Genomic DNA, 16,307 nt, shown 5'->3' on the forward strand with positions numbered 1-16,307 from the left:
TCATGACCTCTTTACCGCCACCAATTATACCGTGTGCGTCTGTAATACACGTCATTGCGTGCACTGACGTTAGCTTGACACAAAGAGCTTACCTGTCCGACTCGTTTGTTTGCAATTGTTCGAATAGCCAAACACCCTGTTTAACAACACAACCGTCTGGTTTGACTGTGGGGAGTAAATTGAATATGGTAATTGCCCTGTGCTTTCCGTAACAAATTGATCGATTCAGTGTTCAATTGTGTGAAACGGACATGGTTAGTCACCAAATCCAAGGTCTACATGTGAATGTACCCTCATTAGTGCACAGTCGCTGATAATCATGGCGGTCAGTCGAGTGAAACTAGGCTATGCTGTCAAACACCTTTTCATATTGCTGAGCTGACGAAATCCTAAATTACCCCATTTGAAAGGTAGCCTTAATTATTAAGAAGTGATTAGGAAGACATTGTTTGTGGAGTTGGAGGACAACGCAAACCAGTCAACAAAGTTGATTGTAAGAAAACCAAAGCGCATATTGTCATGTGCATTTCAAGTCCGCCATTTCAAAACAGCATTTGTTCCATCAAACAGTTCTGCACTACTGAGCAGGTAACCTTCTCACAACAGCCCTTTGGAAAATACTCCCCAATAATCCCAGCAGCAGGCCTACATTTTTGGACACATTTTAAAATATTATTGAAACAGTGTTGAGAGTTATAACCTTAATACTTTCATTGTTTTTGTCTCTCCAGCAGGCTAAACACATTATTTACAAAGGAAGAGGGGTTTTTGTTGTAGCTGACATACAGTATGCCCAAAGGAAGAACAAAAGAGAGGGGTGCAGGGAGAGCAGAGTTTGTTGGGTCACTCGAGGTTAATGAATTCTCAGAGCAAGGCGGAATAATGTTTTGTGACAGCCATTAAATCTGTGGAGATAGTTTACTAATTTCCATCATCACACAACAGAAGGGCGTATAGAGAGAGAGCAAGAGAGGTGGGGGTTCCACAGGACAGATGAACCCCCAGAATACTACCAAACAAGCAACAGTAAATGTCACGGTCACTGTCACAGTGTCACTTTGTTTTTCTATCTGGAATGTTCCTTTTCTGGTGTCTTGCTGTCCTGAAGGAATTAATTAAGACGATACGGAAAGCGGTGGACTAAACATTACTGTAGAGAGGCATTGAGTTTTGGTTAGACAAACAAATCCACCACTGTAAGTACATATCTAATTCATTAGTTGTTATTTTGTAAATTTCATTGGAATGAGTTTTCCTTATTTTAGATTAGGTCTATATTTACCATGAACAACAAAAATGATTATATAATTGTTATCATGCTGACTGTCTTATCTGAGGATGTCTAATAGTGATTGAGTCAGAGCAAAAGGTTTATTCTGCTTGGGTAAACTTTGACTGTGTAGGTGTTTTGGACTACTCCTTCCATGCTGATAACCCCTCAACAGTCAACTAATTTCTCTGCAAATCATCGTGATGAAACTTTACTCCAGGTGTCTGAGGTTAGCAACGTGTCATTACTTTTCTGTAAACAACTTCAACAGACTCTACAGAGACAGTTTTGTGTTGATCAGAGACCATGTTAAACACTGTTTTAGCATTAGGTGTTTCTTAAGAAGTCGTGCTAGCTTTTGGTTGGAAACACTTTGGAGAATGGGATATATATTATTACGTGTCAGAAGGAAAACTACGGGAGGGTGTACTATACATTTGTGAAAGATAAATGGAGTGATTGTAAGGACATATTTAAGGTTTTGTTCTATACCTGCCTGGATGCATCATGTAATCCTAATGAATAATAATTACATTGTTTATTGTTCTATTGTGAACCTTTGTTATTAATCCTATAAATTAGTATGGTAAATTGAAGTATTTGCTTGTTTCTTGGAGAGGACTGTTATGTTCTATCCAGGATTTCCATATGAAGGTGCTCAGTACAGTTCAAGGTGGTCTGCTGTGTCTTAATTCGTCTCTGTCCATTCACTCTGGTTCTAGGTGTTGGTGGCAGTGAAGAATGAGGTCTGTTCTGGTTGTGTCTGGAGGGGAGAAGGGCCCGCGGTCTCGCGTGGGCCAGATGAGATGGCTGCTGTGTCTGGGTGGCCAGCACATGGAAGACCCAGTGGATGCCAACCCTGGGGTGTGGCTCCAGAGCTTCCAGCTGCTGGACATCGACCATCACGACCAGGTGTGTCCTTCCAGACAGGTGTCTTTCTCTCTGGATCAGAATACTTGTGCAGCACCTCAAACTTCATCACACACATTGATGTCATGGTCAGTGTTTTATTGCACTTTATCTGTTGATATTATGTTCAGAATGGAATCTCTTTAGAATATTCTTGGCCAAATTCTTACTAGAGTGTACACATGTCTTAACATATGTGATATAATTTATATTGAACAGGTTACTCGTTCCCTCTAGATATAAATGGAAATATTTATTTATTCCACATGTATAATGTGCAAGATGTGGACAATATTTTAAAATGGTATTGTTACACTTGAAAGTGATTGATAGTTTGACAGGAATGTTCTGTAGGTCAGCTTACAGTGTTGTGTTCATAAATAAAAAGTAAAAAAAAAAAAAAAAGAAAGTGATTGATAGTTTATAGAAAGAGGTTTGATCTTCAAACTTAATTCATCAGTACTGTACGCTCAGTGATGTCCAACAGGCTAAATAAGACCGGAGAAAACTATTTCTGTCTCTTTGGAAGTAACATTCCAGGAAGGAGAAGTTCATCCAAGACAGGCACCTGCATGTCTAGGCTTTGCTGTGCTTCTAAAGTACGTTGGAAAAATCATTGCATAGCTGATTGAAATGAAAAACCAAAAATATTTTGATGGTAAAAAAAAAAAAAAAAAACCCTCTCCTAATGTGTCTTCTCAACAGAAGCTTCACCAAACTAATTAGCGTAACCCCACTGTAACTTTTTGTGTCTTTGTTAGGTCTCTAGACAGGGTAGAGGGCAGAGAGACACTTCAACCATTCACTGAACCGAGTTGCTCAGTTTGACTAAAGAAAGTCTGACTCCTGTCCAAAAGGCTATATCAAGATTGTATATATTACGGTTTAAACCAACATCAACATTTTACTGTGTTATTATTTGTATTATTAACAAATAATGGAGAAACTGTTGATGGAAAAAATAAAAGTGACGGACTAGTGCAGTTGAAAAGTGTTTATTAAACTCTTGCAGTGACCTTAATTTGTCTGGAGGGTGAATAAAGTGTTTAGATTTTTCCTGCGAAAAATACACCCGTAACTTCACATTCATGATGACATCAGTGGGGTGATTCTTAAGTCACCACGCCCCAGCAGCAACTGTCAGTTGCACGAATCCGCATGAGATGATGTCGAAGAGCACTCCTCCCCAAGGCTCTTGAGTTCCATGCTTGTCTGTGGCTACTTGACGTGCGAAATACATTCTATCCGAGCGTAGGTTTCTGCGTAGGTTTCTGCTATAGTCCTATAGGCTATAGCTATAGCTTCTGCACGTTCTTCAGTGTAACATCCTGAAACCTGTGAAATTCACTGAAAATGTTTGCGGTAATATCAGGTATATGGTTAGGCTTGTTTGTAAAGGGAGAATAAATACGTTCTCGGTGAAACTGCAGCTGAATGCCACGCCTCTACACTCCCCTTCTTTTCGAATCGTCGTGAAGACAGTCGCGTTATGTATCTGGGATTCAAGCCCCTCCCACCAGCCAGTGAACAGGTGTGCGATTTAAAACTGTTCGTCTGATTTAGGATAGGCAAACAGAGTTGTGTCCACAAAGGCGGCAGAGGAAACTGTAGCCTAATAACATTGGGATAATTTGAGGCTGTGACAGTAGCGCTAATTCTTTGTAAAAATGCGATGGAACTCTGTCAATGTTCGATACTGGATTTTTGACTCGACGCTTTACTTCAGGTGACATCAGAGTGTAACTTGTGATTCAAGACTTCAGTAACGTGGATTAAGCTGAACTACAAAAAACCTTCACGATATTGGATACACTACATTACAGTTATGAATCCATAAACGCCTGACCTTGTATTAGAAATCTTTTCTAACTACAGGAGCACGAAGAAATTATGGGGAAATGTCAACTTACGATGGTGAATATAGTTTATATCACATTCATGACAGTCATGTTGATGTATAATTGTGAACATCGATACGTCTAGGGAAAGCGATTGAGGAGGCTTGCACGGCGTGATCTATATTAACAAGCAAGATATGGCCTGTCAAATGACTACTGAATACAGAAAAAGTGCTCACAGTAGCCTACTAGTCATTGGGTCTATTTTCCATTGTGTTCAGAAAAGCTTTGAGAAGTGCACATAACTAAATTGCAAGTTAAAGCTTAAATTGAAGTTACAGTAATGTACAGTAAGAATGAAAATAATTTGAATTTAACCTCTTTTAGAACGGCATGGTACGGTTACATTCTAAGTCGTAGCAATGTAGCAAGCCTACTGCAGGTTATTCCAGCACAATAGTAGCTGTATCACTATTGGCTCTTGAGATATATAGTCAATGCAGGAGCTCTCGGGTGGTATGGATCCATCAGCTCTTCTGAAACTGTAAAACCTGATTCACTAGCCAGAGTTGCGGTTCTTAACTGGGCCTAATTAGAGTTCATAGTATTTTGAACTGGGAATGGCATAGGAGTAGGTTTTTGGGAAGATGTGTTGTTGGTTATAAATAAAAAAAAAAATGTTTTAGATAACATTCATAAATATATTGAATGCATTACCTTATATATGGTGGTTAACGTTGCAGAATCTAGTGTTTCAACTGATGATTTCAGGACTGAAATTTAGGCAAGTCGCCATTCTTATGAAATAATTATATCATTTTCTATTAATGGAACTTATTCATGAATCAGATCTGATAATGGAAGGGGATTTCCTTCCCAGTAGTTCCCATTTGTAAGCCTGTCTCAAAAGAAGAAGCAGTCTTTTGCCTTCTTTACAATTTCCATTAGTCTGTCTCTGCCCTCTTGCTCAACTGGTATCTCAATTTTCTTTCCTAGTTGTCCTTCCCTGAAGCATATCTGGAAATGAATAGTTGTCTTTGTTTATGGTTAATTTACATATGTAAAATAGTTTGGTTTATTTTTCATATTACTGGGGAATTTTCAGTCACACATTTGAAAGCATCTATAGTGCCATCTTTTTACGTACTTGAAAAACCAGGAAATCTGATTTGGCGGTTTAACACATTAATATTATAAGCCTGATAATGTATCAAGAGGCCTTCTCCTAAGCCATGCAGATCAAGTCTGACCTCTCCTTAACCCTCACCATTACAGAGTCCTCTGTGTTGAGTTTCCCCATAGGCCACACCATTGGACAGAGCCTTATTAGTAATAAGGAAATGGCTTGAGTAAACCATTCAGTTAAATCCAAAACTAATCCGGAAAGACTTTGCTTTTTACGAGAACTATGAAATATTAATTCCTAGCTCATTTCCTCCTGAAAGTGCACCAGGCACAAAAACAGCAGCTGTATGTCAATGACGATATCATAATGTCAGTTAATGACTACATGATATGGACGTATGCTTAAAGATGTCATTGACCACCATAATATAGAAGAGTGCCGTTGAGTTGAATGTTTATCCTCTCCTCTTGAAACGTGTCCTCAGGATCCTGTGCAAGAGTGGGCCGACGAGCTAGAGGAGGACATCGTGTATGGTGTCACTCTGCGCCGTGAGCCGGTCCAGTCCCCCACTGAACCAGACGAGGCCCAGCCCGTGTCTAGCTTTATTCAGTACCGGACCCATAAGGTCCGCAGGGTCAAGGCTGCCACCTTAGAACGTCTGGTGGGCAAGCTACTGGACACAGAATGCCAGGACCCTGACTACGGACGCATCTTCCTCTCCACTTACCGAGCCTTCACAACCACCAACACCCTTATTGAGCTGCTGTTCCAGAGGTGAGTGATGAGGGGAAGAGGAAACATGTATTACCTCAAAACAATCAAATGCTGATTTATAAACTAATTATGACATCAATGGAAAACTGTTAAGGGTGCACTTAAGATCTTAACATAATTGTGCGCCTAATTGTTGAGCCTTTGCTTTCAGGATCATGCTTCAGTATCACTTGTAATTTCTTCCCAAACATGGCAAATTAGTTGCCATACTTTGAATTAGAGTAGAGGGCAAAACATAAACATTTCACTGTCCTCAGATGGCACACAAATTAGTCATAACAACCTTATCCTTAATGATATGGAGGAACAGCTATATAAATGCCAAAGAGATGAGTCTGAGGGGAAAGTAGTCACCCCATACATATTTAGGATTCCATTGATGGGAAAGGGTGCTTGACAGGTTTTAACCACATGACGCACTTTTCGCAAGAAACCTGATCGCACAGCACACCCACAAGAGTACTTGTCAGGCCTCCTCAGCCGCGGATGGCTGGTGTTTCTGCCGTCACACGTCTAGAAAACCAGTCAAGCAGCCTTAAGCATCCTCATACCAGTCAGTTCTCCTGAAGTGACAAAAAAAAACACATCTTCAAGGTGGGTAAGCCGACTGAAACCTCTCTATGTCTGTCTCTGCAGAGATGACATGGTTGTGAACCTGGACAACAGCGTCTGCCTCCGGAGGTGAGTGGAAGAACCGACCATGTAGACATAATATCTAAGAGTTCTGCTCTGCAGTATATGTGATGGAGATCAAGTTGAGTGTGGACGGCCACCAGTCTGTTTCTGAGGAGAAGTCAAGGTATGACGTTGATCCACGGGTCTGTCTCTCCCTCAACAGCCCTCTGCTGCCCCTGATCAGCATGTGGCTGGAGGACTACAAGGAGGACCTGCGGGAGCCTCCGCACCACCAGGCCCTCAGGGTGCTGTGCGTCCACCTCTCCCACCGCGTCTGCTTCCGCCGTCTAGCAGGCCAGGCCAAGGCCCTCCTCAGGAAGTTCCAGGATGAAGGTATGTGTTTCAATAGTCTCGTCTTGTATGGGAAATCAATCTTCCCTACATAGCTAGTGAAAAACATTTATTTCTCATTAAGTGTACACAGCTCCTCACCATTTTTACGACTGGGTTCCGGTCTTATATATAAAGGATTAAGTGGGTTGCTGTTGGAACTTGGAGTGATTTTGCCCATGGTTGTTCTGAACAGATAACCACACCAGCGCTGCTGCCTCTGCCCCAGAGCCCTGTGTTGCTGCCCAGGAGATGGAGGAGGAATCAGGGGAACTAGGCTGCGACCTCAAAGACCCAGAGATACCACATCAGTTCATGGACTTCACAGAACAACACATTGCAGAGCAGCTAACACAACTGGATTCGGTGAGTGGTTTTTGCCTCAATGCTAGTCAGTGTTTTTTCTACCTCCATTTTGTCCTTCTTCCCCTTGCATACCTCGGTCTCATTGTCTTCCTTTTCACAGGAGCTCTTTGTTAAAGTTGTCCCGTTCCACTGTGTGGGTTGCGTCTGGTCCCAGCGAGACAAGAAGGAGAACCGCGATATCGCCCCAACCGTGCGCGCCACCATTGCCCAGTTCAACGCCATCACCAACCGGGTCATCACCTCGCTGCTATGCTACCCCCCAGAGCCCCTCTCCTCCAGCAGCCCCGCTCAAAGGGCGAAGGTCATCGAGAAGTGGATAACTGTGGCCAAGGTCAGTGCCGTCTGCCACACCAGACCGTTTTTACTTTGAAACAAAAGTGCACGTTTGATGGCTTGATGAGGTCTAAGGGTAGACACAAGTAATGCTTCCTTAAGGTTTGTAGCCTTTGAACATATATATATTGCATATGGTTAATTTGACAGATCCAGCTCAGTAATTTGTAAGTATGAGCGGCGCCTGACTTGTGTCTGTGTGTCTGCAGGAGTGCAGGCAGCTGAGGAACTTCTCCTCCCTCCGAGCGATCCTATCAGCGCTCCAGTCGAATGCAGTCTACAGGCTGAAGAAGACCTGGACAGCTGTCAGCAGGTAACACAAACACCAGAGTGGCAAGGAGAGTGAACTGCCGTAACCACTAACCCAGACATCAGCACAGAAAAGCAACGCACTAGCACTCAGAGTTAAAACAAGATAATTTGATAGCAGAAGATTTAAAAAAAAATTCGTAATTTATTGTCTGTATGTTATGTTTTGAAAATTGATTCGTAATGGCCGCCGTCTCCACCTCTTGTTGCAGGGAGAGCCTCGAAGCATTTGATCAACTGTGCGAGACGTTCCCCGATGAGAACTGTGTGCTGACCAGCAGGGAGATCCTGGTCGAGGTGAACACTCCCCACGTTTCAATGTGTGCTCAGGGCTAGAGAGGAACCACAACTCTCTGCCCAAGCACTTTCCATTGTCTTCGCATGAGCATTAGAGTGTTGTTGACGTCACCAGTCAGTGCGAATGGCTTAGCGGCGCTTTTTTTCCACCCCCTCCGGACCCATATCAGTGTTTGAACAACGATAAGCTTGTTCTCCCATGCAGGCTGGTCCATGATTGCTCCCATCCTGAAAGCCTCATTGTATAGCCAGGGTAATCAAAACTCAATGTCTCATGCAATGTTTGTGAGACACACCAACCAAGTGAAGTACAGTGTGATGAAACATCTTAATGGTTGTCATGGACACTGCTGGAGAAGGGCTTGTTTCAACGGCTTTCCCCGCGTGAATGGGTGCAGCTTCAGATGATATTTGTTTATTAACAGTGGACAAACGCAGTACCACCGGTTCCCTGTGCCTTGAGTAAACTTTTTTTTTCAAAGGGTCACTTTCCAAAGAGTTATATAAGTATTTCAACAGAGCGACTACACCACTACCACTATATAATGGACTTATGTAACCGTATGTCAGATAATATACCACTTAACAGTACATTTCCGAGAGTGCTCACGCTGCTTAGTTAGACCAGAACAGTGTTACTCATCTCCATCATTTTTACATTTGGGAATTTATTGGCCATTTGAATATTTATGAATTGATGTCAGAAGTCAGAATTGTTGGGCATGAAAATAACCAAACCCCTCCCTTCCTTCATTCATTCCTTTCCTCCTTCCTTCCCTCCTTCAGGTGGACAGCCCCTCAGCAGAGGGTAACCCCGCTCCTAAGTCCCCCAAACTCTGTCCTCTGTCCAGGCAGCTTGTGAGTGTTCATTATTTTCATTTATCTTCTCATTTATCCCCATGAGATATCTTCAAAACCTTTGATCATCTATATTAGTGTATAATGTAAATTACAGGTCAGCAGATTGATGTAGACTTCACCAATACCACAGACTTGGTCCCATGAAGAACTTTTCCTGTTGTTTTGTGTCACTGGACATTTATTAGCATGCTAATGGAAAAAGTATGAGCATCAATAGCATCCACCCAAACCACCAGAGTTCCTTATTGGAGTGAAGCGAGACCACCCAAAGCGAACACGTGCAGAGAAAGAAATGAGGAAAAGTGATTCTGTCAGTTAAGCAGAATTTATCGGTTTATAGATGCTCTTCTGAGAGAAGGAAAGGGGAAGTCTAGAAATAAGTGATTTATTTCAGCTCTGAGCTGAGTTTCAGCTTCTCTAAAAGTCACATGCCCACATTCCCAGAGTGCAGTGCCCTCCAATGACACGATGACCAAAAACATCCAGCATAGCTTTGCACTACATTGACACCACTGTGTACCTTTGGAGGTTATTTTGGTTCAAGCCATACAAAATGTATGATATTGAAAGGCTATGTGTGGGTGCAAAGAGCCAATCTGTGGTGTTGCGTGTGAACGGTGTTTGATGATGGTGCTAATGTGTTATTGTTTGACCCTTTGAACAGGGCACCAGCAGAGGGATAATTCCGTATCTGGGCACTTACCTAACCGTTCTCACCATGCTGGACACCGCACTGACCGACACAGTTGAGGTGAGCGCACCATGACGTCTTTGTTGTCAGCGCCCGCATTTACAGCAGCGTTCCACCTTATCTCTACGCTCATCGACCACATGAGCTATTATGTCATGGACAAAGTGACAGAGGCTAAATGGATTATCTTAATAAATATTGTTGTGTTTAATCTCCTCTCCATGTCTCTTTTCCAGGGCGGGCTCATCAACTTTGAGAAGCGGAGACGGGTAAGTTGGCCCTTCTTTCCAAGAACCAGTGCGTCACGTAGCACTAAAAAATCACAGAGCAGTCAGTCAGAATGTCATTTACGAAGGCAATTAGCAAGTTATCAGCTGTAGGGCCACATCAGGTCCACATGTTTATAGCCCTCTCTACTCGTGCGTCTCCCCAGGAGTTTGAGATCGTCTCCCAGATCAGGCAGCTCCAGGCCTCCTGCTCAAACTACCGGCTGAAGCCTCACCCACACATCTGCTCCTGGCTGGCCCAGGGCCGTCTGCTCACCGACCAGCAGAGGTAGGACCTAGGACCTATGACCTATCACTTATGACCTCAGGGCTGCTGTTACTGCATTGAGGGGTTAAGGGATAATACTGCTATTTCCTGCTATTACCTGCTGTGTGTGTATCATACAGAATATGGTGTTACTGGTTTCTTCATGAAATCCCGCTGTATTTGTAATACATCTGTATATTATTATATATTTGTATTATTATTAATTGGAACATTTTGCCTAATGATGTTCCTCTGTATGAACCCTTCCCTCTGACTTCCTTGCAGCTATGAGCTGTCTCAAGAGCTGGAGCCCCCGGTGGATCCCTGTCCCAACTCCCCCAGCTGGAGCCATCGCCTCATCTCCAAGAAGATCACCTCGTAAGTATTAAATAGAATATTAATAAAGCACGCTAAAGTTGAAGAATGGACCGGAGGCAGAGTCGGTTTCAGTTGGCCTGTATTTCAGCATGGAGACCCCTCTCGCTGTTGGTTCAAGAACGGTCTAACCTGAGAGCAGTAGGCTATTGCATTTATACAATTCAGGTTACAGTAGGAGAGGGGAAAGGGCCACACCCTTTTAGGTGAGAGAAGGGGGGGTGGGGGTTACGGTCAGAGGTCTACCTATGGGGGGATGATGCCAGGACACAAGGCCTCTAGCAGGAAGAGGGGGAGGGGAGGGTCATATGTCATTTGCATTGGATCTCAGTGAGAGACAGACCTAGTACACAATCAGAGTGAGTTTGTAGATACAGAGCAGTACATCTTTACCTATAATAATAACAATAATTCCAGTTCCATCAGTATTAGCAGAGGCGTGGAGGGCATCATGATCTGCATCAGAGGATGACACTGGATATGGGGGAAATCCCTTCCCTTTCCTACGTAGCGTGTAGATGATTGTGTTCTGTGTGGATGTCTGTGTTCTGTGTAGATGTCTGTGTTCTGTGTAGATGTCTGTGTTCTGTGTAGATGTCTGTGTGTGTTCTGTGTAGATGTCTGTGTTTTGTGAGTAAGTGTAGAGTTTCTGTTTCTGTAAAAGGCTGCTGAGCACCAGTGAGAGTTCGGGCAGAAAGACCCACGCCGACCAGATCAGTGTTTCCTCGTCTGGATCCAGCGGCTCTGAGATGGAGGACATGTCCAGCCCCACCGCCCCGCCTCTCAGACTCAAACTCCAGGTATGTCATCAGAATGGCCTTTTAACAACTCAAGCCGAATTCAGAAGGTAACTGTTACGTTATGGCCGGCTCGTGACCGCAACATACACATCGGAGGCCGATGACGAATAGTTTTCTTACCAAATTACTCGCGTTAATTTAGCCCATACAAATATAACACAAAAACAACGTGTCTAGGGGTTTTGACTTCCGTATGCAGAGAGACAGAGACAGAGGCAGAGGCAGAGGCTGTTACGTTGTCCACTTGTTTTCTGCAGGCCATGCATGGCCACTGTATCGTCTGCAGTGGCACAGGGGGTCGTAACAGTAACATTCCTCCAGGGTTTAATAAACCTGTGTGAAATGCTCCGGAATGGTGCCAACTGAATCTTGATGCCCTTGAGGTGATAGTGTGCAGAATGTTTGCTTCTACCGAGGTTCTTGCCTGATATGAATGTTCTGTTCTGAGTGCGTTCACAAACACCTGATTTAGGACAAAGGTTAGTAGAATGAAAGGTCACATTACCTGAGGTCAGGGGGTCAAACCAGTTTGCCTCAGAAAGTCTTATGACGTAAATGCATGAGACATCAGGTTCACTTGAACTTCTGCTTGCTGTGTCCCCTTCTTCTAGTCTCTCTCCAACTCCTGTCAGAATGTGGCTGAAGACTTCTCCTCGTGCTCCTCGATGTCCCCCACTCCCTCCAGCTCCTCCACCAGCTCCTCCCAGACCGACCTGACACCCCTCAGCCCCGACAGCTCTTCCTCCTCCATCTCCTCCTCGTCCTCCTCCTCCTCTATTTCTCCACCTCCATGTGCCACGTCCCATCCCGTCTACAACAAGCAGGTGGCTGACTCCTGTATCGTGAGGGTCAACGTGGAATTTGGCAACAACGGCAATGTCTACAAGAGTATTCTGGTGAGTCGAGTGTGCAATGTTGAGGTTACCCGTTTGTATAGGATGGATTGTTTCTGCTCTCAGAAGCAGGCTGTCCTCAGTAAGCCACTAGTGTAGCCATGGATGTGCTAGGCACTTCCAGCCAGGGGGCGGCACAATAGGCCTGAGCTGGAAGGGGGCCCCTGAGGCCAGGTGATTATGTCAGTCCACAGAAACGACATTTTCATGAGAACAGCCATGAAATCTATGGTTTGGTGCCCGAGCCTGCAATGATCTGTCCATTCTAACAACAACTAGACAATTTCATAAAGATCTTAAAAATAGGTCTATTGGTGGATGTGAACTGTGCTGGCATTGTTCTCTCCTTACCAAAAGATATCAAATCTATTTTCAGAGCTAGCAGATCAGATACAACTATGCTCTTTTCTCTGAAGGAGATTTAGTTAAGTTTCATAATGCACCCCATTAAGTAGATGTCTCCACATGGGCCTAATGAAGGTAGGATCAATTTATTTGAGCATGGAGATGACTGTGACTAGTTGTCCACACATTTTTAATTATTAAACATTTTAATTACTTTTCAAAATGAAAGGTTGTCTTGAGCAGATACCCTTTGTGATGATGGGGTCAGGTGTAGGGTGAGAGGGTCCATGCTCTGACTTTAGCTTGTGGCACCCAAAGTTCCTAGAAATGCCCCGTTTAATTCAATGTCTAGCTAGCTATCTTGCCGTGACTGCTAACTGCGCCAACACCATCCCATGCTCATTTGATCTGTGAACTTTCATTATAACTAAAAGGAAGTCTCTCTGTGGCTGGGTGCAGGTTTTATGCAACAATTGTGCTATAATGTTATTGAGGAAATCATTGTAGCATTAAATTAAGAAATGAGGTGTATCGCTAGTAGCCTGCTAGCGATACAATATATAAAACTAAGATTAAAAAATATTGTTGGGGTTGATATACCGTTCACTTTTTGCTGTGGTTCTTGCACGCCTTATTTCCCACAAGCACCCCCTAAATGAATATAACTGGCTATACTGCTGCAGTAAGCATCGGTGGGGTCATTGGAATCTTAGCATTCCCCATTGCCTTTTAGTGATGTGATTATCACTCTCTATGGATGTGTCTTCCCCAGCTGACGAGTCAGGATAAGACAGCCCAGGTGGTTCAAAAGGCTCTGGAGAAGCACAACCTGGAGGGAATGGACTGCCATGACTTCAGCCTGAGCCAGGTGCTGTCCCAAGACAAGGGTAAGCATGAAACAGCCAGGGAAAAACAGTTCTGTCAACTCCACAGGAACTCAACAGAACATGTTCACTCTTTTTCTCCTTATGTTGTGAGATCATATGAGATAACACTATGAAACAATTTTACACTTTTTGAGGTATTTTTTTTTAGGCAACTAGTTTAGGTACCATCCTCAAATTAATTTTGACCTGTGTCTTCCCCACTAGCCATCCTAGATATGCCATATGTACTGTATGTCTGTGTAGCGGGCTGGAACACCCTGCAAAAATGGAAGAAAATCTTTCACAGTATGACATTGCCAGCTATACTGCCAAAAGACACCAGTTAGTGTGTTGGCAAGTGTATCCAAGGTTTTTCATGCCTTTAAGGTAGTTAGCTTACAAGTTATGGAGCAGAATTCTGTATTGCTGCTTTAATGTAGACGAGGGAATCCATTGTAACTGGTTCTTCATTACAATTACATGCCATTATGTTTCTTATTGAAAAATCATACACACAAAAGGGATTTACACATAGAGGAATTTTAATATCAGAGCTACGTGGAGGAGCTCAGCATCACCCTCCCTTTGACAGCCTTTTCTCTGTGTTTTTCCAGAGTTGTTGTTCCCAGACAAAGCCAACGTGTTTTATGCTATGTGCACGTCGGCCAACTATGACTTCGTCCTGAGACAGCGCTGGAGGAGCCACTGCAGAACCCTGGGCTCATCCTCCAGTCCTTGCCCTGTGGCTCGAGTGCGGCACGGCAAATGAAAACCACTGCGTTGGTCTGCCGATACTCTCTAGCTCTGTAGCTCAAGAGCGCCCCCCTGCTGCTAATATGTAAAACTACACAAGGAGAAGTGCAGCACACACCTGCCTACATGAGGAGATGTGTGCAAGTTGCACATAGTTAGAATATTTTTTTATTAACATAAACTGTCAGGTTAGGGATCACATCTGATCTCAGACTCACAGAAAAGGAAAGAACTTGGGACACGTGCAATGAACAGAGCGGAGACAGAGAAAGGCACAAGTCAGTCACAAGTCAGGGACTAGCTTTGGAGTTGGACAGAAAAGGACACGCATTGGAATAGTGCTTAATGGAAGGCCAACACTCCTTTCTCTCCAAGGCAGCAATGTTTCACATAAACATCTCCAGCACTTTAGGACATCATTGGCAAACCACTGCACTTGCAGTTCTGCCTCTGCGGCTTGTTCAATGGAGGGTCTTACGATGATCTACAATGAGAAGGACATCTTGGCACAGCGAGGCCTATTTTATAGAGAACTGCTTTTCTCTGCAGTCATTCCAACAATGCTGCACAAGCATCTGGAAGATTGCCACGCAGTTATTGGGCGACATGATGGAATTCAGCTGTGGGACACAAACAAAGACCTCAACTGACAAAAAATTGAACAGAGAACTCTGGTGGTGAACACAGCCATAGGCTGGACAGAGTATAAACTACAGACCAGGGAAGGAATCATGGGAACTGATTGTATGACGAGATTGATGGTCCAGTTAGGGGTCTATCTGGGACTAAAATGGTTCGATCCTCTCTCTAACAAACACATGCACTATGCTACTGCTTTCAGGCTAATAATTAAATATGACACAGAGATAAATACAGTTTAAATGAAGAGAAGCTGATAACTATTAAAAAGTATGTTTGTTTTCAGTCTTAATTTTAATGCCATTACATTTCAGTGTTAATTGTGAATGTGAATGTAATCAGTTTATGTGTTTGCTCATGTGTGTCAGCATTTGTGTTGTCAGTTGTTGTTTTTACTTTTTTTTGTTTCTGATAAGATTCTTGCTTTTGGGGAGCTTTTTCAATCTATAAAGTCTAAATGTAAGGATATCTGAACAGGAGATACAGATTTGGACTAACATATAAGTGAGGAGGTAACAATGCCTTATGTATGTTCGTTAATTCCCTTTGTGTTTAATGAAGGATTGTTACTGTTGAAGGATTGCCACTGTTATCGTTGAAGGAGTGTTCCTGCAGACATCAGTCAAATACAAGCTAGAGATGGGTTTCTCTGAAGCCTCATAGTGAATGGGTTTATCAAGAGTAATATGAATAGAAGACCTGTGGCTGGGTGTGCGCATGAATGATACTTGTATGTGTGATTTGAGTGATGATGTACGGTGTGAGGATCTTAAAACATGGATACGGTCAGACAGCTGATTGTTTAATGGAGTGGTCAGAAGGTGAAGGTGTGAGTGAGGCACAAACAAGGTTAAAGGATTAGTATCTCAAATGCACAATGGCTTTAGAGGCTTCTTCAGTAATAGTAGAAGACCAGAGAGGCTCTGGGGATGCGGTGACTGCTTGTTTGTGTGGTTTGTGTTTCAGGTAAATTATTTTAAGAATTATTGACTATATTTTAAACCGTGAAATATTAAATAAAAATTAATATTACATTTTCTCAACTCTGTTTTTCAACATTTAGTGGATAGATTTCTCTGGACTGACCGAAGAGGTCCTCTGATGTTCAATTCCTGGGATTCATCAATTTCATAATTGTGGAATTTAAGATTAGTGATTTCCCTTTAATGGTTGACCTGTTGGATGTGCATGGGCATCTGCATGTACAGTATGTGTAAAGGGCAGTGCCATGGTTCGTCTAGGGACTTGGAAGACACAACAACCACCAGATAGGTTGTGCTGAACAATTTTTCCCCTTCCTTCTTTCTGAGCACCTACACACTG

The 16,307-nt window shown here is 43.2% G+C and overlaps 1 protein-coding gene across 1 annotated transcript; it reads left to right on the plus strand.

Moving 5' to 3' along the window:
• Nucleotides 1-2,011: 2,011 nt before the first annotated feature.
• On the plus strand, nt 2,012-14,361 carry rgl3a (ral guanine nucleotide dissociation stimulator-like 3a; the record flags this gene model as incomplete). The annotated part of the gene is made up of 17 exons (XM_080844290.1): nt 2,012-2,182; nt 4,055-4,093; nt 5,628-5,917; nt 6,554-6,598; nt 6,756-6,925; nt 7,119-7,288; nt 7,389-7,619; nt 7,831-7,934; nt 8,143-8,227; nt 9,753-9,839; nt 10,016-10,048; nt 10,213-10,334; nt 10,599-10,691; nt 11,353-11,488; nt 12,100-12,384; nt 13,499-13,613; nt 14,207-14,361. The coding sequence occupies 17 exons, from the start codon at nt 2,012-2,014 to the stop codon at nt 14,359-14,361; spliced, it is 2,331 nt and encodes a 776-aa protein (XP_080700416.1).
• Between the last annotated feature and the right edge of the window lie 1,946 nt (nt 14,362-16,307).

Source organism: Sprattus sprattus, assembly GCF_963457725.1.
Source record: "Sprattus sprattus genome assembly, chromosome: 1".
NCBI lineage: Eukaryota > Metazoa > Chordata > Actinopteri > Clupeiformes > Clupeidae > Sprattus > Sprattus sprattus.